General features: G+C 43.8%; 1 protein-coding gene across 1 annotated transcript in view; it reads right to left on the reverse strand.

The window, feature by feature from the left end:
• The window catches only part of LOC126272412 (beta-glucuronidase-like), a 136106-nt gene that overhangs the window by 83294 nt on the left and 26746 nt on the right, over positions 1–26066 (reverse strand). Inside the window, exon 3 of the mRNA XM_049975250.1 lies at positions 6741–6923. Within this exon, the coding sequence (XP_049831207.1) occupies positions 6741–6923 (183 nt within the window). The remainder of the gene's footprint in view (positions 1–6740; positions 6924–26066) is intronic.

Raw genomic sequence — 26066 nt, forward strand, 5'->3', positions numbered from 1 at the left:
GGGAAAGCTGACAGTTCGTGCTGGACTGGAATTCAAATCCGGGTCTCCTACTTACTAGGCAGATATGTGCTGGCCACTACGCCATCCAGACACTTTGGTCACCACAGCTGCATGAGGTACCCTAGCATGCCTCCTGTCAGACCAGAATTCTCTGCTTATATCACACATTACTGATGTAGCGCCCTTGCTCATTAGCTTCATTATTCGCAGATTCTCCCTGATTTCCATAAGAATTTGAGCTTGGTGTGCATCCATAGTGAAGAGATCATTGGTTGTCATTTACTTTAAATATGAAACGGTAGCAGGCCAGATCGGGGGGGGGGGGGGGGGGGGGGGCAAACCGGGGTATCTAACCCGGGAGGAAATTTCAGGGAGCACCAGTCATATTATAGAAGAAAAAAACCTCCTTTCACAAAGTCCCTAGTGTCCAGCGCACATTGATCTATCAATTATTGAAATGATACTGAAACGCATCCCTGATGATTTTTGAACACATTATATGCTTCCAGAATGAGATTTTCACTCTGCAGCGGAGTGTGCGGTGATATGAAACTTCCTGGCAGATTAAAACTGTGTGCCCGACCGAGACTCGAACTCGGGACCTTTGCCTTTCGCGGGCAAGTGCTCTACCATCTGAGCTACCGAAGCATTACATTATATGCTGATTTCTGAATGAATCACAAGTTTACTTTTAAATGCATGCGTAGTGTATGTGAAGTCTCTGCCAGGGGAATCCCCGTCACATCAAGAAATTGAAAACTTTCTTACAGACAAAAGGGGACGGGGCTATACGAGCTGAGCCAAACAATCGCAAACTGGTGAATACCACTCGTTGCTTGTTTATGTGGTTGATTGTGTGTGCGAATGATAAACGTTGACATAATTATTAGCAAAATCCATTTTCTAGCTACCAGAGTGGAAATAGGAACAACAGAGAAGAAAGATTACATATGATCTTCTCGGTAGCCTATATCCAAGAAAATGAAATTTTGACAGAAAATTTTAGCCAGATCGCTGCACTACTAAGGGCCAGTTGTACAGTACCCGATTAGCAGCTGCTGAAGCTCTATTCTCGGAATAGGGCCGAAAATGCGTTGTACGAACACACAATAACGCCTAACCAGAGAATAAACGCGGGATAACTAAACCGGTGATTCTGCCAAGGTGAGTGAAGTTAACCAGAGAAAAAATTTTGACAATTGGAGGTATAGTTACAGAATTACTGATGACAACAATGTTTATTAAGAACGAGAAAGGAGAAGAAATGGGGACACACACAAATTATATGGAAGAATATGTCGATGTCAAATTTATATAAAAAATTCGTAATACTACTACTTTTCGATCTCATATCCGAGAAACTGGAGCATATGAACGAAATGTGAAACTATTTCTTGACATAAAACTTTTTTCCTGTAATAGCTCTTCTAGGCATTTGATACTGGTACTTTGTGAATTATATTCTATCGTGTTATTTACGTAAATTTGGTAGATAAAAATTACCATTTATGCTTACTAGGGGTGTATCACAACTGCTGTAATAATACAAATACCAGTTCCGTTTTATCTAGCAGACAGTGACAAAATATACGTAATAAGATCTAGAAACCACATCACTCCTGGGTACTATTCGTATTCACAGTTTTTTCAGTGTTAGAGAACGACATTTTGGTTTCCCATATAACAAAGCGTTTGACGAACTTCAATGGGTAATAGATTCTTTCGCAGAAAGGAAAGCGCCTCTTCTAAAGTTGCAGCAAGATTAGAGAGAAACAAATGCTGGGACCTAAGAAGAAATATGTACTGTCTTGCTTGTCTCTTGTCTTTAATGGTTTTATATTTCCTATATTTAATTTTTTGTCACACAAAAAAGAAAATTATTAGCTAATACCCAACAAAGAATGCAAATTTTCTGAAGAGTTCTTATTCTCCGAGTCACAGATAATCCCACCCAGTATTAATTGTGATTTTTTTAAAGAGGTAGTAAGTTGTCAAACCGACCGATAGGGAATAGTAGAGGCACCACAGGACATTTTAACTTGGCTTTTATTACAAAATATACTCGTTGGAATTCCACAGTGCGAAATACTATATATGAAAGATCTTTTTTGTTTTGTTTTATTTTTATTTTTTATGTCCTGTCTCAAACGCTCGAGTGGGAGAGGGTCAGGGGGCGTCACTATGAAGTTTTTGCCCCGGTTCGGAAATATTGTAAATCCGGAGCTGAATGGTAGTTAGAGCTATAGATTAGCCTATTCATAGGACATTCCACTTCGGAAAGCGTTTGGAATTCAATATTCTATGATCCACAGTGCCATGAGCGTGCCAAGAGTACCATATTTCAGGCATTACCTTCACCACGGACAATGCAGTGGCCGAGGGCCTTCAGTTAAAGACCGAGGGCGGTGGCATTTGTGTTAAGTTGTCAACAAACACTGCGAGAAATAACTGCAGAAATCAATAATGGACGTACGACTAATGTATCCATTAGGGTAGTGTGACGAAACTGGGAGTTAAAGGGCTAAGGCAGTAGATGACCGATGACAGCGCCGTTGCTAACAGCACAACATCGCCTGCAGCACCTCTCCTGGGAACATGACCATATCGATTGAACCCTAGTTTTGGAGAACTTGTAGCAAGCAAGGGATTCCATGCAATAAACGCATCTCTGGTATTTGAATTGAGGTAGTCTAAATTACATGCCCATGATCATGTCAAAGAATTTATGCGGATTATGAAGAAATGCGTTATGAGCTCTGAGTCTGAACATAATGGCATCTCAGGTAGTTTGGTACAATTAATAGTGGGTTCAAAATAGAACTCCACAGTAGACCTATATGTTTGGTTTTCTAGCACAGTTTATGATCTCAGTGACTGACGCAGTGATCTATTTCAGGAACTCCAAGCATTATTACGAGGGCTGTCCAGAAAGTAAGTTACGATCGGTCGAGAAATGGAAATCACTGGGAAAATCTGGTGAAGCTTTGCACAGATGTGTTGGGCAGTGTCCCTTGTACGCCCATCGATAGTGTCGCTTTGCTATTCTCTGTTTTGAGTGAACAGTAAGCACGTAAAGATGCATAGGGAATAGTGTCTCCCGACAAGTGTGAGGGCCTGGTTAGAGATTTCGCCTGTGTCATCCAGCACACATAACACAACTGTCGATCAGTTCCTTCTTCATGCCAATTCTCGGTCGCACAGTGCAGGGGCAACGAAGACTCTCGTGCAACGTTTCCGATGAGAAGTGTTTGATCACCCACAATACAGTCCGTAATTGGCTCACATTGAGTCTCACCTCTGCCCACAAGAACCGCTGGCTATGAAGACAAAATTTTTTCATAGACAACGAGCTGCAGACCAGTGCAGATAACTGACGGAAAGCACCAGCGGCTGCTTTTTATGACGAGGATATTGGGAAGTTGACACAACAATACGACAAAACTTGACGTTGGAGCGGCGACTATGTAGAGAAGTAGGTGGGAGGTGTACCTACCTGTTGCAAATAAAGCGTTTGTGGTTTTCACTGTGGTTTCCATTTCGCGACTGATCGTGACTTACTTCCTGGACAGCCCTCGTACATGTGCTTACTGTCAGTGTGGTTGGGTGTTCTGCATGTTTGTATATTTAAAGCCATTGCGTGGAGGAAATGGATACTTTCTTTGTCATTTGGTAATCAACCTTTGCTCTTTATAAAATTTAGGTGACTTAAATGAGTTGCGTTTCCCCTTAATCACATAAGGAGTTCACAAAGTAATATATCTGTTATCTTTGGCGCCTATTATATTTCTTGTGCATCATATCAAATACTGCTGTTGGACATGCTCTTTCCTATAACAGAAGGGTAGTCTTGGTGTTTTGCACTATAGTGCTCTTGCTAAGAAAGAATTTTCTGCTGTATAGAAACTGAAGGCCACAATGATACTAAACTGACATATAGTACTGAGTATGGTATATCATTCGTGTAGTCACGACAAAGGATTTGGCTACAGTACTGCTGCAGATTGGGAAATGCTCTGCAAGACCAATCGATAACAGTAAAATGATGGCCCGTATTGAACTTCAAATAGTTTCAGAAGACATAGTCATATGGTGGTCATAAGCACTTGCCTTCTTTCATCCAGTGAACTGAATGTGCTGGAGAGACCAATAACCTGGTATTTACCACACAGACAACAATTCGCCATAGGTGAAAGAGACTATTAGACAGTTTCACACATTGTATCTTAGCTGGGCTGATAATAATACTCATAACACAGAACCACAGACTGTCTCGAAGCAGATAAGACCTAGTAGACCCCCATGTATAAAATAGCTTCAAACGTCTCATTACAAAAATCTTACTTTGCTAATCCGTTAATGCTTTAAACATTTGAATTTAAACACATAAGCGAGAAAAAGTTTAGGAAAGGATTGAAATTGCGCTTAAGGTTTGTTGGAAGTCGCGAAGTGCTTCGCTAAGTGCTCTCATAATGAAACGCTAGATGAATTTAGCTCGGGTAATCGGCGCTCAATTTTAGACAAAATCTAATTTTTCACTTACCTCGATGTTTATGAAGCCACATCTCCTGAAATATGTGTTGCACAATGATATAAGTTTGGTGGTGCGTTTATTGATATATGTGTGTTACAAATGGAGTTCGTAGTAAAGAAGTAAAAAATTAAAACGTTATGCCTGATGCTGAAGATTGAGAGCGCGAACAGCGAAACCGTAGTGTGCGATAAATTTGTTTCCTTTCATCATTTTGTGCGGGATGTCAGCGAGTAAAAGGTTTGAAATGATGTGTAAAGGCTGTAGGAAGTCGCTAACTGCTCTCATTCGCAAATACTGGCTTCAATGAAGTATGAGTATTTGCACGATGTCAGTTAGGCGGTCTAAAGACAAACAAAGAGTTTCTACACTACTGGCCACTAAAATTGCTACACCAAGAAGAAATGCAGATGATAAACAGGTATTCATTGGACAAATATATTATACTAGAAGTGACATGTGATTAGATTTTCACGCAATTTGGGTGAATAGATCCTGAGAAATCAGTACCCAGAACAACCACCTCTGGCCGTAATAACGGTCTTGATACGCCTGGCCATTGAGTCAAACAGAGCTTGGATGGCGTGTACAGGTACAGCTGCCCATGCAGCTTCAACACGATACGACAGTTCATCAAGAGTAGTGACTAGCGTATTGTGACGAGCCAGGTGCTCGGCCACCATTGACCAGACGTTTTCAGTTGGTGAGAGATCTGAAGAATGTGCTGGCCAGTGCAGCAGTCAAACATTTTCTATATCCAGAAAGGCCCGTACAGGACCTGCAACATGCGGTTGTGCATTATCCTGGTGAAATGTAGGGTTATGCAGCATCGAATAAAGGGTAGAGCCACGTGTCGTAACACATCTGAAATGTAACGTCCACTGTTCAAAGTGCCTTTAATGAAAACAAGAGGTGACCGGGACGTGTAACCAATGGCACCCCATACCATCACGCCGGGTGATACGCCAGTATGGCGATGACGAATACACGCTTCCAATGTGCGTTTCTCCGCCATGTCGCCAAACACGGATGCGACCATCATGATTCTGTAAACAGAACCTGGATTCATCCGAAAAAATGACGTTTTGCCATTCGTGCACCCAGGTTCGTCGTTGAGTACACCATAGCAGGCGCTCCTGTCTGTGATGCAGCGTCAAGGGTAGCCGCAGCCATGGTCTCCGAGCTGATAGTCCATGCTGCTGCAAACGGCGTCGAACTGTTCGTGCAGATGTTTGTTGTCTTGCAAACGTCCCCATCTGTTGACTCAGGGATCGAGATGTGGCAGCACGATCCCTTAACAGCCATTCGGATAAGATGCCTGTCATCTCGACTGCTAGTGATACGTGGCCGTTGGGATCCAGCACGGAGTTCCGTATTACCCTCCTGAAACCACCGATTCCATAATCTGCCAACAGTCATTGGATCTCGACCAACGCGAGCAGCAATGTCGTGACACGATAAACCTCAATCGTGATATGCTACAATCCGACCTTTATCAAAGTCAGAAACGTGATGGTACGCATTTCTCCTCCTTACAAGAGGCATCACAACAATGTTTCACCAGGCAAAGCCGGTCAATTGCTGTTTGTGTACGAGAAATCGGTTGGAATCTTTCCTCATGTCAAATCGTTGTAGGTGTCGCCATCGGCGCCAGCTTTGTGTGAATGCTCTGAAAAGCTAATAATTGTTATATCACAGCATCTTCTTCCTGTCGATTAAATTTAGCGTCTGTAGTACGTCATGTTCGTGGTTCAAATGGCTCTGAGCACTATGCGACTTAACATCTGTGGTCATCAGTCGCCTAGAACTTAGAACTAATTAAACCTAACTAACCTAAGGACATCACACACATCCATGCCCGAGGCAGGATTCGAACCTGCGACCGTAGCAGTCTCACGGTTCCGGACTGAGCGCCTAGAACCGCAAGACCACCGCGGCCGGCCATGTTCGTGGTGTAGCAATTTTAAAGGCCAGTAGCGTGTGTAATAGGTGTCTTGGTATGTTAAAATTAACGTAAGATTATGTTTCTTAATAAGCAGAATAAGATAGCGTTTTAAATTTTTAAGTTCTGTCAATAATCATAATTTTGTTGCCCCTGGGCGCCGTTAGATAGGCAACCTGCAATCATTGGTATGTCTCGGCTAAATTTATCGCTACAGCCCTTGCACAGTAAGTATTTGCAGTAAACAAATGTACAAATCAGGCTACGTACCACTTCAGCAGAGTAGCAAACGCTGCCGAAGCGCAGCCATACGCGTGTGTTTGTGCTGTCCCATGAGCGCGGTACAAAGAAGCTCCTGTCGTACCAGACGAGCCCCACGTGGTCGCGCACCTCCTTCATTGTGGTCACGTCATTGTAGCTGGCCGGCACGGGCATCGTCAGCGCACCTCCTGTCTGAAAAGCAGAGCAATGACTTGTACTGCACAGATGGCACTCACCCGAGCAGTAGTAAAGAAGCAATTTAGACTGACAGTTGTGGCACAATTTTTGCTGTGCATACAGGGTGCACATTGATAATAATAATTGGCAGTTAAAAGAGTCGAGGGACATGAAAGGGAAGCAGTGGTTGGGAAGGGAGTGAGACAGGGTTGTAGTCTCTCCCCGATGTTATTCAATCTGCATATTGAGCAAGCAGTGAAGGAAACAAAACAAAAATTCGGAGTAGGTATTAAAATCCATGGAGAAGAAATAAAAACTTTGAGGTTCGCCGATGACATTGTGATACTGTCAGGGACAGCAAAGGACTTAGAAGAGCAGTTGAACGGAATGGACAGTATCTTGAAAGGAGGATATAAGATGAAAATCAACAAAAGCAAAACGAGGATAATGGAATGTAGTCGAATTAAGTTGGGTGATGCTCAGGGAATTAGGTTAGGAAATGGGACACTTAAAGTAGTAAAGGAGTTTTGCTATTTGGGGAGCAAAATTACTGATGACGGTCGAAGTAGAGAGGATGTAAAATGTAGACTGGCGTTGGCAAGGAAAGCGTTTCTGAAGAAGAGAAATTTGTTAACATCGAATATAGATTGAAGTGCCAGGAAGTCGTTTCTGAAAGTATTTGTATGGAGTGTAGCCATGTAAGGAAGTGAAACATGGACGACAAATAGTTTGGACAAGAAGAGAATAGAAGCTTTGGAAATGTGGTGCTACAGAAGAATGCTGAAGATTTGATAGGTAGATCATGTAACTAATGAGGAGGTATTGAATAGGATTGGGGAGAAGAGAAGTCTGTGGCACAACTTGACTAGAAGAAGGGCTCGGTTGGTAGGACATGTTCTGAGGCATCAAGGGATCACCAATTTAGTATTGGAGGGAAGCGTGGAGGGTAAAAATCGTAGAGGAAGACCAAGAGATGAATACACTAAACAGATTCAGTAGGATGTAGGTTGCAGTAGGTACTGGGAGATGAAGAAGCTTGCACAGGATAGAGTAGCATGGAGAGCTGCATCAAACCAGTCTCAGGACTGAAGACCACAACAACAACAACAACAACAACAACAACAACAACAACATATTGATAATATCGACAAACTGCAGCGACGGATTCCTGACTTGAAATGGAGGAAAAAAGGTCCTATGAACATGTGTCCAGAGATGCATCGTTGCCACAGTTGATGGTGCAGACGAATGAAAGTACCTTTGACCGTGCCCCATGTGTTCCTTGTGTGTTGCAGGATGTGTGAGTGACGCAGCGTACCGAAGCATCAGGAATTGGCCGATATTCATGTTCGGCAAGAAGCATAGATGGTGTTTGTGTATGGCCCAGCAGATCGAAACGGCCGCGAGGCAGCACGGCTATACCAAAACGAAACAACTAGTCTCACAGACACCAACCTCTTCACACAATATGTCGAGCCCTTTTTGAACGCTTGTGTGATCGTGGGTTCTTTCAGACAGATGAACTCGCAGGGAGGAGGTGGACTGAGCGTACACCATATTTGGAGGACCGGTTCTGTAGGATATTGAGACAAATCCTAATGCAAGCTCCAAGCAAATGGACTGCGAACATAGTGTAAGGCAAAGTACCATTATGTGTATCCTGCTGGACAATCTCTACTATTCCTATCACCGGCAACGAGTGCAAGGATTATCAGCACCGGATTTCCCTCTACGGGAAGAATTATGTGCATGGTTTTTGCACCAGACCACCACAGTTATGGGATTTCTGTCATCTGTCCTCTTTACCGACGAAGAATTTTTTACCAAATTTGGCGTCATGTTTCTGCGTAATCGTTATCTGTGTGCTACAGATAATACTCGGGGAATGGTTGAGGCAACTCATCAGTATTGATTTGGTATCAACGCAGGGGCAGGGATTCTTGGCGACCACATACCGGGTGATCAAAAAGTCAGTATAAATTTTAAAACTTGATAAACCACGGAATGTAGATAAAGAGGTAAAAATTGACACACATGCTTCGAATGACATGGGATTTTATTAGAACAAAAAAAAACAGAGTTCACAAAATGTCTGACATTTGGCGCTGGACAACAAAACTGCTACCGTGACGGGTGAGAGGTATGCCAATATGTTACAGAATCGTATCATCCCCAGCCTGGCTGATAAACACCTGCTGGAACGTACAAAGTTTATGCAGGATGGCACTCCACCCCATATTGCTAGACGCGTGGAAGATCTCTTGCGCGCGTCGTTTGGTAATGATTATGTGCTCAGCCGCCACTTTCGTCATGCTTGGCCTCCCAGGTCACCAGACCTCAGTCTGTGCGATTATTGGCTTTGGGGTTACCTGAAGTCGCAAGTGTATCGTGATTGAACGACATCTGTGGGGATGCTGAAAGACAACATCCGACGCCAGTGCCTCACCATAACTCCGGACATGCTTTACAGTGCTGCTCACAACATTATTCCTCGACTACAGCTATTGTTGAGGAATGATGGTGGACATATTGAGCATTTCCTGTAAAGAACATCATCTTTGCTTTGTCTTCCTTTGTTATGCTAATTATTTGCTATTCTGATCAGATGAAGCGCCATCTGTGGGACATTTTTTGAACATTTGTATTTTTTTTGCTTCTAGTAAAACGTCATGTCATTCCAAGCATGTGTGTTAATTTGTAGCTCTCTATGTAAATTATTCCGTGATTTATTCAGTTTTCAAATTTATACTGACTTTTTGATCACCTGGTACATTGACTGCTTATTATTCCACAACGCCGCGCAGTTAGAGGTGCCATTTCACTAATCGTGCCGCCCCTCCTGATGGAGGTTAGAATCCTTTCTCGAGCTTGGGTGTGAGTGTTGTCCTTGGTGTTAAGTTAGTTTAAGTAGTGTGTAAGTCTAGGGCCCAATGACCTCAGCAGTTTGGTCCCTTAGGAATCCACACACATTTGAACACATTTCCACAACGCCTCGATGGAGCAACACATCTGGATTTCCTGCAGCGTACTTTGCCTAGGCTGCTTGTCAATGTGGCAGGTTATGTGTGAGCTGGTGCGTTTCTGGCGCCAGTTTCCATCGATCGTTATTGTGATCTTTGAGTCGACTTTGATGCTTATTTGTCTTTTGCTCATCTTTGGCGACGCGGATTTAACGGCAGCGTGTGTCGGGATCGGCGGTGAGTGGAGTCACATGGGACTGTGTACGTAGGCAGAACGAGTCGGACAACGAAGGAGCGGGGCCAGCGGCTACGGAGTGTTGAGTCGGGAGGGCAGATCTACCGCCCATGGTGATTTGGTTTTCCTAGAGGTGGGAGGACAAGCTCCTTCGAGTCTGTTATAAGCTACGCCGGCCGATTGAATTGGAGTCGCCGAGTTGCTCTGGTGGGTTGTATGTGGCTTAATTGAATATGCCAGTGTACTAACAATCCTTTGGAATTGTTTTAGTTGTTTATCACTTACCTCAGAGTTGTGACTACCTATCTTGACGGCAGTTGAGGAAGTGTGGCTACGCCTAACCAACCGACATGAAGCATGGTTAAAGACGTAGCTAGAAGTGCAACGAGTAGTGAGTAAGTCCGGCTCTAGCGTTTCAAGACACACCGAGATACGTCCTCTATTGTACCTTGTGGTTCATTTGGTAGTTTGGCATGTAAATATGTGCCGAGATAATTCTTGTCATCTTAACTTTAGGGCATGATTTTTAGCGAACTTATTAATCAAGGTTTAAGGGCTGGCACTGGCCAAGCAACTCACAGAGGCTAATTTGTTTCTATTCAGTTGTATTGATCACCTGTTTTCTAGGTAACATTGTGTAGTTTATGTCTCAGAATATTGTCTGCCGTTGATGTGTATTGCGGTCGACGCAAACATACTGGGAGTAGAGCACCACAGGGGCACAGAGATATTTAAGGCCCTGTCCTCTCCTTTGCATCTTGGGTTATGTTGTCACTGTTGCGTGACTCCATCTTTCCGGTGGAGAATTATAGCATCTGAAGTTCAATTACAGTGCAAAGTTGAGTACATTTCTCTGTCATTTCCTGTCTCGTGGATCTCTCATATTGATTTTAATCCTTGGTCTGCTCACGTCTATCGCTAATTCACAAGCAACATTGAAGTAACCTCAGCTTAGGGGTATTGTCATATGGTCATATTCTAGTTGTAATCATCTACATCTACATGACTACTCTGCAATTCACATTTAAGTGCTTGGCAGAGGGTTCATCGAACCACAATCATACTATCTCTCTACTATTCCACTCCCGAACAGCGAGCGGGAAAAACGAACACTTAAACCTTTCTGTTCGAGCTCTGATTTCTCTTATTTTATTTTGATGATCATTCCTACCTATGTAGGTTGGGCTCAACAAAATATTTTCGCATTCGGAAGAGAAAGTTGGTGACTGAAATTTCGTAAAAAGGTCTCGCCGCGACGAAAAACGTCTATGCTTTAATGACTTCCATCCCAACTCGTGTATCATATCTGCCACACTCTCTCCCCTATAACGTGATAATACAAAACGAGCTGCCCTTTTTTGCACCCTTTCGATGTCCTCCGTCAATCCCACCTGGTAAGGATCCCACATTGCGCAGCAATATTCTAACAGAGGACGAACGAGTGTAGTGTAAGCTGTCTCTTTAGTGGGATTGTTGCATCTTCTAAGTGTCCTGCCAATGAAACGCAACCTTTGGCTCGCCTTCCCGACAATATTATCTATGTGGTCCTTCCAACTGAAGTTGTTCGTAATTTTAACACCCAGATACTTAGTTGAATTGACAGCCTTGAGAATTGTACTATTTATCGAGTAATCGAATTCCAACGGATTTCTTTTGGAACTCATGTGGATCATCTCACACTTTTCGTTATTTAGCGTCAACTGCCACCTGACACACCATACAGCAATCTTTTCTAAATCGCCTTGCAACTGATACTGGTCTTCGGATGACCTTACTAGATGGTAAATTACAGCATCATCTGCGAACAGTCTAAGAGAACTGCTCAGATTGTCACCCAGGTCATTTATATAGATCAGGAACAGTAGAGGTCCCAGGACGCTTCCCTGGGGAACACCTGATATCATTTCAGTTTTACTCGATGATTTACCGTCTATTACTACGAACTGCGACCTTCCTGACAGGAAATCACGAATCCAGTCGCACAACTGAGACGATACCCCATAGCTCCGCAGCTTGATTAGAAGTCGCTTATGAGGAACGGTGTCAAAAGCTTTCCGGAAATCTAGAAATACGGAATCAACTTGAGATCCCCTGTCGATAGCGGCCATTACTTCGTGCGAATAAAGAGCTAGCTGCGTTGCACAAGAGCGATGTTTTCTGAAGCCATGCTGATTACGTGTCAATAGATCGTTCCCTTCGAGGTGATTCATAATGTTTGAATACAGTATATGCTCCAAAACCCTACTGCAAACCGACGTCAATGATATAGGTCTATGGTTAAATGGATTACTCCTACTACCCTTCTTGAACACTGGTGCGACCTGCGCAATTTTCCAATCTGTAGGTACAGATCTATCGGTGAGCGAGCGGTTGTATATGAGTGCTAAGTAGGGAGCTATAGTATCAGCATAATCTGAAAGGAACCTAATCGGTATACAATCTGGACCTGAAGACTTGCCCGTATAAAGCGATTTGAGTTGCTTCGCAACCCCTAAGGTATCTACTTCTAAGAAACTCATGCTAGCAGATGTTCGTGTTTCAAATTCTGGAATATTCCATTCGTCTTCCCTGGTGAAGGAATTTCGGAAAACTGCGTTCAATAACTCCGCTTTAGCGGCACAGTCGTCGATAACAATACCATCGGCACTGCGCAGCGAAGGTATTGACTGCGTCTTGCTGCTTGTGTACTTTACATACGACCAGAATTTCTTCGGATTTTATACCAAATTTCGAGACAATGTTTCGTTGTGGAACCTATTAAAGGCATCTCGCATCGAAGTACGTGCCAAATTTCGCGCGTCTGTAAATTTTAGCCCATCTTCGGGATTTCGCGTTCTTCTGAACTTCGCATGCTTTTTCCGTTGCCTCTGCAACAGCGTTCGGACCTTTTTTGTGTACCACGGGGGATCCGTTCCATCTCTTACCAATTTATGAGGTATGAATATCTCAATTGCTGTTGCTACTATATCTTTGAATTTGAGCCATATCTCGTCTACATTCGCATAGTCAGTTCGGAAGGAATGGAAATTGTCTTTTAGGAAGGCTTCTAGTGGCACTTTATCCGCTTTTTTTAAATAAAATTATTTTGCGTTTGTTTCTGATGGATTTGGAAGAAATGGTATTGAGCCTAGCTACAATGACCTTGTGATCACTAATCCCTGTATCAGTCATGATGCTCTCTATCAGCTCTGGATTGTTTGTGGCTAAGAGGTCAAGTGTGTTTTCGCAACCATTTACAATTCGCGTGGGTTCGTGGACTAACTGCTCGAAATAATTTTCGGAGAAAGCATTTAGGACAATCTCGGAAGACGTTTTCTGCCTACCACCGGTTTTGAACAAGTATTTTTGCCAACATACCGAGGGTAGGTTGAAGTCCCCACCAACTATAACTGTATGAGTGGGGTATTTATTTGTTACGAGACTCAAACTTTCTCTGAACTGTTCCGCAACTGTATCATCGGAGTCTGGGGGTCGGTCAGAACTCCACATGTGCTTTCGACTGTATGGTGCGAAGTGGATTATCCATTACATGTTGTCCGTGTGGTCAACAAGTATAAAGTATGCAAAAAAAACTGTTTCTTTTCTATTCTCTGCAGTTCTTATCGATGTAATGTTACTGTTACAACCACTTCTAATTGGTGTGTGCACTTTGACTTGCCTTATACAGGGTAGAGCAAATAAAAGTGGCCCAGGCACGTGGATACGATTGGACTTGGATGTAAGCATATAACCATACCCTGTGAAGCGCACACCACGTGTACACCTGCCACGTGATCCACACCGGTTCAGAGTGTAGTACAGCCTGTGTCAGTGTGAGTGGAGCAGTGCAAAGGGGACGACTGTACTCACAGCGGAGCAGAAGGTGTTCGTTGTGGAGAGTTACGTGACACCAAAGCTGTGGAAACGGCGATGCCATCTGTTTGGTGAGAAGTTTAAAGATGTCAAAGCGCCAGCAAAGAGTGCCATACGACTCTTAGTTCGAAAATGGCGTCAGACATAATCTTTTGAACAAGTAAAAACACATTCCGAAAGGTACTGACACACCAGAAAATGTGGCTGCAGGTCACCAGGAAATACTTGAGAGTCCTACCAAATCAACCTGACGCCTGTTGCAAGAGACCGGTACATCACTTATATCATGTGAAGGAACACTCTACCTGCACATGCACATGCATGCCTACCGAGTGTCTGTTGTTCGTGTATTGAAACCACCAAATGTTCCGCAGCACCTCCAGTTTCGTGAGTAGCTGTTCTCTGAGATAACAATGACGGCTTGGACATGGATCGTTCTGTACGTATGATGAAGCTGGGTTTCACCTGAGTGGTTATGTCGACTCACAGAATCACAGGTTATGGGTAGCAGAGAATCTTCATAGTTTCCACGGAACACCACTGCATGATCAGAAGATTGGGGTTTCGCATGCAGTCTCTCCACGCTGTAATATTGATCCCATCTTCTTTCATCAGACGCTGACTTACATTGCCGACATTTCGAAACCATTTGAGGCAGTATTAACGGAGGAATAAAAGACCTGCTGTTACTTCCAATAGGACGGAGCAACCGCCCATACAGCCCGCCAAACCATGGAGCACATTTATGCAGTCTTCAATCCTGACGCAGTTATTGGCAAAGGTCAGTCTGGTTGCGTCCCTAGCTGGCCACTCACGTCACCTGACCTATCAATATCAGATTACTTTGTGTGAGGAGCCCTTAACTCTAAGGTATAAGGTGTATCACAGCAACCCCCATAGTCTTCAAAAAGTGCAGCAGACGATTTCGGATGAGACTGCAGGAATTCCAGCAGTCCAGTTTCGATCCGCCTTCAGCAACTTCCCAACCAGGACTCATAAGTGCCAAGTGATGAATGGTGGTCACTTTCAACATCTGCTATTGTCAGGTTAGTGCTGTACTTCCCTTCCTCTGCTGCGTTTCTTTGTACCCTGGAACTCTGTCCACTAGGTCACTTTTATTTTTCCCACCCTGTATTATGTAGTTGACCCCTAATGTAATAATTTACGAAATTTAATTATACAAAGGAGGAGCAGCGCAACAGTAACAAAATCAGAAAATGGCAGAATCAGTATGAAATTTCGCAAAGCAATTGTGCGATTTTGAAGTGAAAATTTATTTTCAAACTAGAGAGAGATCCTAGATTTCTATGTTAAGTCACTTAAAATCATATCAGGACAACTCCTTATTTTGATTTACTATCAAATTTTTCATCCTTTTCTACATCTCTACGAACATTATCAGTTTCACGCAATTTTGTGATGAGTTTACTCACAAAAATATCGTGAATTTTTAATTTTATTCTGTAAGTTGTGATCTAGCCTTAGTATTGTTAAAGACGTAATTTTAATTCCCAAAGGTGTTGTACTGACACACTTACATTTTGAAGTGGATGATGAAGTGTTACTGGAAAACAGAGAATGTGTTTGAGAATGAGATTTTCACTCTGCAGCGGAGTGTGCACTGATATAAAACTTCCTGGCAGATTAAAACTCTGTGCCGGTCCGAGACTCGAACTCGGGACCTTTGCCTTTCGTGGGCAAGTGCTCTACCAACTTTTTTTTTTTAGTTGATCTCATTTTGTTCTATATTGTGCGGACGTCCGATGGCACCCTGAAAGGTTCCTCTTTGATCCGTTCACTCAGTTCTTTATTACAGAGGGTAGCTAACCCTCTGACCGAATACGATGAGCTACCGTGCCGGCATACCAACTGAGCTACCCAAGCACGACTCACGTCCCGTCCTCCGCAGTATCCTTCCTTTCAGGAGTGCTAGTTCTGCAAGTTTTGCAGGAGAACTTCTGCAAATCAAAATATCCACGGGTGTACTGACGGTCTATAGTGTCCAACGGGCACAATATTTCGGCGATCAAACATGTCGCCATCATCAGGTGAACTGACGGACTGAGCTCCTGTGAACGTGCCGGCACGGAGATCCGTACGCTATGGCTGCTCAGGGGGAACTGGTTTCGGTCGCGGCGGCGGCCGATTTAAATACCCTCCGCCCGCGGCGCGCTCCCTCCGCCGTCCGCGCCCCTCGCCACGGTAGCGCGGTGGAACAGATTGCGACGGCGTCTGAGATGACGTCGGTGTGATGGCTCTGTCCGCCGTGGTCGTCACAACTATGCGTTTGCTCGATTTACTCTTGATTAACCCAATCGCTGGTTCCCAAGCCTTGCTAAGATTATAGCCACAGTCACGGTTTATGAGGTCGTCATTGGTGCGAATTTCGATGGCCTCTCTAACAACGCTGTCCCAGTATCTCGACGTCTGTACCAGAATCCTCGTGCGGTCATACCCCATAGCGTGATTTTCCGACAAACAATGTTCAGCGACCGCCGACTTGCTCGGATACATCAGTCGAGTGTGCCTCTGGTGTTCACGGCATCGATCCTCGACGGTACGCATCGTCTGACCAATATACGACTTTCACATTAACACGGAATCTGGTACACGCCGGCCTTCCTCAAACAGAGGTCATCTTTGGCGCTCCCCACCAGTGCACGAGTTTTATTCGGAGGACAAAACACAGTTCCGACCCGGTGTTGACCAAATACCTGACGGGAATATTAAGTCCTTATGTGGGTAAATGCCCTCATCACATCCGTAATTCCGTGGATTTTGTTAAACGCCTTGATAGCTTCAGGTTGGATGAGTCAGATATCATGGTGAGTTTTGACGTCGTTTCCTTGTTTACGAGGGTACCCCTGCGAGAGTCGCTAGAGTTGATTGGTCAGAGATTTGACGAGAATACCACTGAACTTTTTAGGCATGTCTTGACTTCCACGTATTTTCTTTTTAATGGAGAATACTACGAACAAACGGAGGGAGTCGCCATGGGTAGCCCACTCTCACCGGTGGTAGCGAATTTGTACATGGAGAACTTCGAGGAGGAACCCTTGTCGTCATCCGAATGGAAACCTACTTGCTTTTTCCGTTACTTGGACGACACGTTCGTAATCTGGCCACATGGTATGGATAAACTCCTTGACTTCCTTACACATCTAAACTCCATACACCCCAACATCAAATTCACTATGGAGACTGAAAAGGAGGGTAAATTACCTTTCCTTGACGTCGTGGTCAGGAGAAGGGCTGACGGCACCCTAGGTCATGGGGTGTATCGAAAGACAACACACACTGATCTGTATCTGCACGCAGACAGCTGCCGCCACCCGTCACAGAGGAATGGGGTACTTAAAACTCTAGTACATAGGGCGCGCACTATCTCTGACACAGAGAGTCTACCCCAGGAATTGGAACACCTGAGAACTGTGTTTCGAAAAAAATGGGTACTCAGAGTGGCAGATCCAACGTGCTCTCCGCCCAACCACTGCAGCACAACCTGTTGAGATGGATGAAGTCACGAGGGAGGAGGTAGGCACTGCATTTATTCCATACACAGGCGCACTCTCGGGGAAAATCGCCCGCATTCTGAAGAAACACCGGGTCGGAACTGTGTTTTGTCCTCCGAATAAAACTCGTGCACTGGTGGGGAGCGCCCAAGATGACCTCGGTTTGAGGAAGGCCGGCGTGTATCAGATTCCGTGTCAATGTGAAAGTCGTATATTGGTCAGACGATGCGTACCGTCGAGGATCGATGCCGTGAACACCAGAGGCACACTCGACTGATGTATCCGAGCAAGTCGGCGGTCGCTGACCATTGTTTGTCGGAAAATCACGCTATGGAGTATGACCGCACGAGGATTCTGGTACAGACGTCGAGATACTGGGACAGCGTTGTTAGAGAGGCCATCGAAATTCGCACCAATGACGACCTCATAAACCGTGACTGTGGCTATAATCTTAGCAAGGCTTGGGAACCAGTGATTGGGTTAATCAAGAGTAAATCGAGCAAACGCATAGTTGTGACGACAACGGCGGACAGAGCCATAACACCGACGTCATCTCAGACGCCGTCGCAATCTGTTCCACCGCGCTACCGTGGCGAGGGGCGCGGACGGCGGAGGGAGCGCGCCGCGGGCGGAGGGTATTTAAATCGGCCGCCGCCGCGACCGAAACCAGTTCCCCTGAGCAGCCAAAGCGTACGGATCTCCGTGCCGGCACGTTCACAGGAGCTCAGTCCGTCAGTTCACCTGATGATGGCGACATGTTTGATCGCCGAAATATTGTGCCCGTTGGACACTATAGACCGGCAGTACACCCGTGGATATTTTGATTATCAAATACGCCGGGAGAAACTCAAGAATCACAACTTCTGTAAAGTTTGGAAGGTAGGAGACGAGGTACTGGCAGAAGTAAAGCCGTGAGGACGGGACGTGAGTCGTGCTTGGGTAACTCAGTTGCTAGAGCACTTGCCCACGAAAGGCAGAGGTTCTGAGTTTGAGTCTCGGTCCGGCACACAGTTTTAATCTGCCAGGTAGTTTCAATGTGTATGAGGTTTGACAACTTTGGAGAACTGAATTTGGAACATCGCCACCTTCACGGTTAACAATTACAAGATTTCGAGACAAGTTTAAAGTCGATGGTGCACGACGTGAAGAATGGACGTACTAGGAGAAATAGATGTTCAACAGATAACGAGAATGTGGCTGCAGTGGTTCGTTCACACACACAATCCCCGAAAACGTCTGTGAAGCAATGCTATCATGAGTGTGGGACCATCAAAACGAGTGTTCACAGAATTTCGTGGACTCGCAGGTGGAAGCTTTACATTCTGGCACTTCTCCACTCTCTGAATGATGGATATCTCGGTACGTGAACAGAATTTTCTGAGTGGGTTATCATGTGTGAATATACACAGCGACACTTCTCAGAGATGTGCAGGAGGATGATCCCGATAGGCAAACTGAATTTTTTTGAATGGATCATCAACGTACTTACTCCATGAAAAGGGCAAATGGGTGGGAGAGCGGTCTGCTGACCCCACATCGCTCCATATCCGCATTCGATGACGCCTTTGCCCTGAGGATGACACAGCGGACCTTTCCGAGGCCTCTTCGGACGGAGTGTAGTTTTCGTCAATATGTGTGAAGCAGGTGAATATCTCAATTATCTAATTCTTAGGTCAGACGAAGTGACCTTTAAACTTCATGGAGCAATTAACCGCCATAATTGGAGTCAGTCTGCTGTGATCTGAAACTTCCTGGCAGATTAAAAGTGTCTGTCGGTCCGAGACTCGAACTCGTACTTATGTCTTTCATGTGCAAGTGCTCTACGGACAGAGCTACCAAGCACAACTCACAACCTCTCCTCACAGCTTTACGTTTTCCAGTACTTCGTCTCCTACCTGTGATTTGTCGTCTAGAGGCTTGACTGAGATTAACTGACGTATTTCATACAGTTTCACCAACTCACAGTCACCTAACAACTTGGCATAGGCCTCTGACTACGCTACAGATCAATATTTCACCACAACTAAGATTTCGTGTTCATTGCCATCTTTGAACATAGCTCATTCCTCAGGCTACGCTACAGATCAATCTATCAATTCAACATACAATTCAAAAAATTATATATAGAAAAAAATGTTGTCAGTGTTCTATTCTCTTCCTGTTTGCCCACGTATAACTTTACACGACACAACAGCCGAATGTCACGGTATGAAGCCGATATCCGATATCACTAGGTTCAGCTGACCACAAAATTTTCCCTCCCTCCAAATTTAACCCGTCAGGGTGCTGCCCAGTATTTCCACTGAGGGATATTTTGGCCAACGAGCCATCATTTGGGGTACGGCAGCCCTGATCCTTTAGTATCCTACGACACAGAAGCAGAGACACTCACGGTGTCCGATCGCGTCGAAATTAGGTGCAAGCGGAGTGAGTGGTGAGCCCTATCTCTAATGAGCTGGTGTTACAAGAGCTGAGATCTCTGGCGAGCCGCCTTGGATAGCCGACACAGCTTAGGGCCATGCTGGGGTAATCTTGCAACCATGGCAGTCTATCTTCATGCAATTTTCCCTGCTCAGATTTAGCAGCTTTATAATTTTGTAAGTAGATTAAATAAATTTATTAATAAAAGAAATGAATTTCCTACATGAGTCCACATCATTGTGTGTATTTTGTGAATTAAATTGTGTAAACAAAATTATTTTGTTTATTATGCAGTTTCGACTACTGCTATCATAAAACAGCTGTATTTAATATTAGAGGAACATAAAGTGCGACAGGTGTTTGCCATGCAACAACAAGTAGTGTCTATATTAAAAGCTACGCTTAATAGGGATGTCAACCAAAATTTTTACTCAAAAAATTTGAACAAAGGTAAAGGTTCCCGACGACAGGTGGCGCTATTGAGGGGGATTTTGCCTTCAGATTTTATTTTATTATTTATATCCTTTCTTCCTACATACGTATAGAAAGACAGATAGTCTTTAAAATATATGAACATTCAAAAATCAAATTGTTAAACATGATTTAAATGAGTAGAGTTGTGTACCCATCAAATTAGTTTTTTAGATGAGACCAACTGGTCCATGCGTTGAGGTCGTTAAAATAGCAACAAGCATTCATTGAATGTTGTACATAATAATATCTATCGAACAACTGCTTAATTCGCCATCAAGGGGCGATCTGGCAGTGGATGAAACGGTTCTTCAGCCATAGATTACAAAAATTGAAAAGAGGGCTTAAAATACAAAAAGAAGCAGAGGAAAATAAGTGATGATTTTTTTAAAAACACATTTGTGGACAATTTTCGTGATTTTTACAAAAAAAATGGGAGACAAAATGAAGATTTAAAAAGAAACTCTAGTGGCCAGTAGTGTTGATTTTTTAAACTTAATAGATGTTTTTATGTTGTACTTAAAATAAAATCACTGATGATAATGTGAATGATATCATGATGTAAAAGTGATGCTTGTGATGCATGAAAATATCCACGGTTATGATGAAGGTCGAATGATGATTATTATTACGGGCTTTGTGGAACCACAGGTAGCAAATGAGCGTCAGAAAGGCGGAGGAAGTAGTAGGGAGGAAAATGGACCGATGGTTTGAGGTGCAGTATTGTGACTAGGGGTGGAAAGACGGTTATATCTTGGTAGGGGTTTCATCTTTGGTGAGCGGCAGATGGTTAACAACACTGTAGCGGGAGAGGAAGGACAAAGCAGAAAGGTGCATGATAAGCGGCATATGGATGTAAGTGGCGTAGCAGGGTACCTGGATAAGTGGGTTTCTGGGACTGGGGTTTCTCGTTAATGCATCCAAAGGTACTTGAGCAAGAGATGAAGGTGTGGGAAGCGGATTAGTCGGTGTGGAATGATAGTTGGGGAAAGTAGGCAGATGCGGAAAGCGAGATGGAGTGCATGTCTTTCTAGGATTTCAAGCGACTTGTAGAATTTAGTGGAGGAAGAGATTCAGCAACGTTGTTGTAGGTGAGAATGGGCCTTATGAGGGACTTATGGGTGATGATAATGGTGGAAGATTCTAGATCGTAGGTGCACCCTGTTAGCAGTTTCAGTTGGTTTTGAGCTTTGTGTTGGATGGTAAGGAGACGTACATTATATGTTATGAGGAGCAATCAAATGAAAAATGAGCATCCGCCACCATAGGATCATGGAAGGGTTCGATTCAGAAGTAATCACCCCATCCATTAAGACATTTATCGCAACGGGACACGAGATGAGCAATTCTTGTTTCGTAGAACGCAGTCAGCCGCTGACAGATTCTCAATCGCATCCACTCTCGCACTTTCTCGTCCAACTGAAACTGCCGCGTCTACGCATGTCTTTCGTCAGGTAACCAAAGATGTGCAAATCACATGGTGAAATATCCAGGCTTCACGGAGGATGCTGTATTGTTTCGCAACCAAATTAGTCAGACTGGCAGTGTCTGGGCGGACATTATTGTGCAACAGGGTGATTTCACCCGACAGCATTCCGACAGACCAACGGGAAACGGCAAAGCCAACAGTGGAACCATCCGACATCTCCCACTCCAGAGAAATAGAAACGTAAAGCGACTAACACAAGTTCTGATAAGTTTATGATGACTCTTTCTTCGGCTATAGGGGCCCACTGCTTGTTGAGTTCCTCGAGCATAGAGGCACAATAAGTGGCAGCGCTATGAGGACACTTTGCAACGTGCCATAAAGTCAAAACGCCCAGGAATGCTGTTGGACGGAATCATCCCGTTGCACGATAACGCCTGCCCCCACACAGCTAGTCGGACGAAGGCTACACCTCAGCAATTTGGCTGAGGAACATTGCAGCAGCGTCTGCACAGCACAGATCTTTGTGTGTTTTCACATCCTCGGCGACCTGAAGTACGACATTTGTGAATGTCCGTTACAGTCAGTGGAGGAAATGAAAGAGGTGGTGCGGTTGTGGAGCCGTCAGTGGCTGAACGCATTCTATGAAACGTGAACTGATCATCTTGCGTACCAATGAGGAAATATCTTCTCTACATCTACATCTACATCCATACTCCGCAAGCCACCTGACGGTGTGTGACGGAGGGTACCCTGAGTACCTCTGTCGGTTCTCCCTTATATTCCAGTCTCGTATTGTACGTGGAAAGAAGGATTGTCGGTATGCTTCTCTGTGGGCTCTAATCTCTCTGATTTTATCATCATGGTCTCTTCGCGAGATATACGTAGGAGGGAGCAATATACTGCTTGACTCTTCGGTGAAGGTATGTTCTCGAAACTTTAACAAAAACCCGTACCGAGCTACTGAGCGTCTCTCCTGCAGAGTCTTCCACTGGAGTTTATCTATCATCTCCGTAACGCTTTCGTGATTACTAAATGATCCTGTAATGAAGCGCGCTGCTCTCCGTTGGATCTTCTCTATTTCTTCTATCAACCCTATGGTGCGGATCCCACACTGCTGAGCAGTATTCAAGCAGTGGGCGAACAGGCGTACTGTAACCTACTTCCTTTGTTGTCGGATTGCATTTCCTTAGGATTCTTCCAATGAATCTCAGTCTGGCATCTGATTTACCGACGATCAACTTCATATGATCATTCCATTTTAAATCACTCCTAATGAGTACTCCCAGATAATTTATGGAATTAACTACTTCCAGTTGCTGACCTGCTATTTTGTAGCTAAATGATAAGGGACCTATCTTTCTATGTATTCGCATCACATTACACTTGTCTACATTGAGATTCAATTGCCATTCCGTGCACCATGCGTCAATTCGCTGCAGATCCTCCTGCATTTCAGTACAACTTTCCATTGTTGCAACCTCTCGATACACCACAGCATCATCTGCAAAAAGCCTCAGTGAACTTCCGATGTCATCCACCAGGTCATTTATGTATATTGTGAATAGCAACGGTCCTATGACACTCCCCTGCGGCACACCTGAAATCACTCTTACTTCGGAAGACTTCTCTCCATTGAGAATGACATGCTGCGTTCTGTCATCTAGGAACTCCTCAATCCAGTCACACAATTGATCTGATAGTCCGTATGCTCTTACTTTGTTCATTAAACGACTGTGGGGAACTGTGGCAAACGCCTTGCGGAAGTCAAGAAACACGGCATCTACCTGTGAACCCGTGTCTAAGGCCCTCTGAGTCTCGTGGACGAATAGCGCGAGCTGGGTTTCACACTACCGTCTTTTTCGAAACCCATGCTGATTCCTACAGAGTAGATTTCTAGTCTCCAGAAAATACATTATACTCGAACATAATACGTGTTCCAAAATTCTACAACTGATCAACGTTAGAGATATAGGTCTATAGTTCTGCACATCTGTTCGACGTCCCTTCTTGAAAACGGGGATGACCTGTGCCCTTTTCCAATCCTTTGGAACGCTTCGCTCTTCTAGAGACCTATGGTACACCGCTGCAAGAAGGGGGCAAGTTCTTTCGCGTACTCTGTGTAAAATCGAACTGGTATCCCATCAGGACCAGCGGCCTTTCCTCTTTTGAGCGATTTTAATTGTTTCTCTATCCCTCTGTCGTCTATTTCGATATCTACCATTTTGTCAACTGTGCGACATTCTAGAGAAGGAAACACAGTGCAGTCTTCCTCTGTGAAACAGCTTTGGAAGAAGACATTTAGTATTTCGGCCTTTAGTCTGTCATCCTCTGTTTCAGTACCATTTTGGTCACAGAGTGTCTGGACATTTTGTTTTGATCCACCTACCGCTTTGACATAGGACCAAAATTTCTTAGGATTTTCTGCCAAGTCAGTACATAGAACTTTACTTTCGAATTCATTGAAAGCCTCTCGAATAGCCCTCCTCACACTACATTTCGCTTCGCGTAATTTTTGTTTGTCTGCAAGGCTTTGGCTATGTTTATGTTTGCGCGTGTTGATTGGTTTTAAATGAAACCATTCCATGGTCCAGCTGTCACGGGGTTCGGATTTCATTTGATTGCCCGTTATAGTTTTCTGTCAAAGGATACATGGAAATCTGGATGACAGAAAAGCCACATGGTGTAACCAAAGATAGTGGTTCGGCTTTCCTGAATCCGCAACTGGTATAATTGGTTCATGTTGACCCCATGAAATTTTGTATTTCGTTTAGTTTTAATGTAACACTAGCGCCACAGGTCTCAGTGCTTTTCAGACAATGTGCTCTGAGTTGCTGAATGGAGGTGTTGAGTACATCAGTAAGTTTGACAGCGTAGACCACATTGTCTATCATCTATTTGGACTGACATCACTACACTGAAAATGAGATTTTTCTGACGAAATTCTTTCTGTTATCCTCGGTTGAAATGGCGTTACCCTTTTGTAGTCAAATGAAAGTAAGTGACCCTAAATTCGACGAATTGGTACAGTCACTCTTTGATAAAGTAGAGAGTGGGTTGTGCTGCAACGATCACTCAGAGCTTGATGCAGATTACAGAAATTAATTGTAAAGTATTCATTCAGATTTTTAAAAGTGTGTTCATCTTGAAATAATAATAATTATTAAGATTAAATTGACTATCAGAGTTTTTTTTCATTACCCTAATATTAAAATAAAAAACTGAGGATATGATGATTCCACTATGGCAGTAGGCCTTCAGTACAATAAAAACTTCATCATGGGAGTTGGATTAATCAACTGCATTGCTTTAAAAATACTGCACAAAGCAAATTAAATGTATAATTGTGCTAAATAAATGACGAATTGTGTAAAATTTCTAAATCCTGAAATTAAAATGAAATCTGTATTTCTCTGTTTACAAGTCCTGTATATTGGTTTTAGTACGATGTATAATAAAGAATAGATTTTATTTCTTCTTCAGCTACTAATGATGCATAAATTAAGTAAAATTAAAAGAAAAGGGGTGTAACTAAGAGTTGAGGACATATCCCTTTCCACGAATTGTGTTTTCATTATAATTTTATTTTGTATTTTCTTTCTTCGGGCACAGCAAATTCGCTGTTTACGTCACTGAATTAAGGTTCAGTCGCTGCGTCCTATTCCATCGCCAAGCTAGCTTTCACTTCTTTCACCTAACAAAAAAAAAAGAAACATAACTGTCTACAGGCGTAACGACCAACAATTTCCATAATGGCGTCAATAAGCCACAGAAAGCTTATTCTTGAATTCTTGTTTTATTTACACAGCAGATCGTACCAATCGAAACTTTTGAGCAGCAAAAGAACTCGTTGGAGGTGCAAGTAAATTACATATCGCATTCACGTTTTCTGCGTGTAACCTCCACCGTCGCGTCAAGCCCCATTCTTCTGTCGGCAGAAATGGGGAAAAAATCAGAAGCCTTCGGTGGAATAGTATACTTACTTCAGCACCCTGTCGTCTGCCTTCTGAATCCTACGGTACTATTAGGTTGCGGTGACAGTAGCACCGATATCGGTGGATTCTGCCGGCGACCGACATCGGCCGAAGACGGCAGGTCTTTCAAATCAGTACGCCACTAAGTGCGTGGTCGCACTGAAGCCGATCTCATTGTCCGAAATTCTAGGCGAAATTCAGACCAGTTTGTTTTCTGTGCTAAAATCGAAACACGAAGTGGGCTGTGAGAAACTGGCAAGTTTAGTCCAAGAAAGCCTGAGTTTGTAGCATCCTGACGATGCCTGAC

This window comes from Schistocerca gregaria, chromosome 1 (assembly GCF_023897955.1).
Source record: "Schistocerca gregaria isolate iqSchGreg1 chromosome 1, iqSchGreg1.2, whole genome shotgun sequence".
In the NCBI taxonomy this organism is placed as follows: Eukaryota; Metazoa; Arthropoda; class Insecta; order Orthoptera; family Acrididae; genus Schistocerca; species Schistocerca gregaria.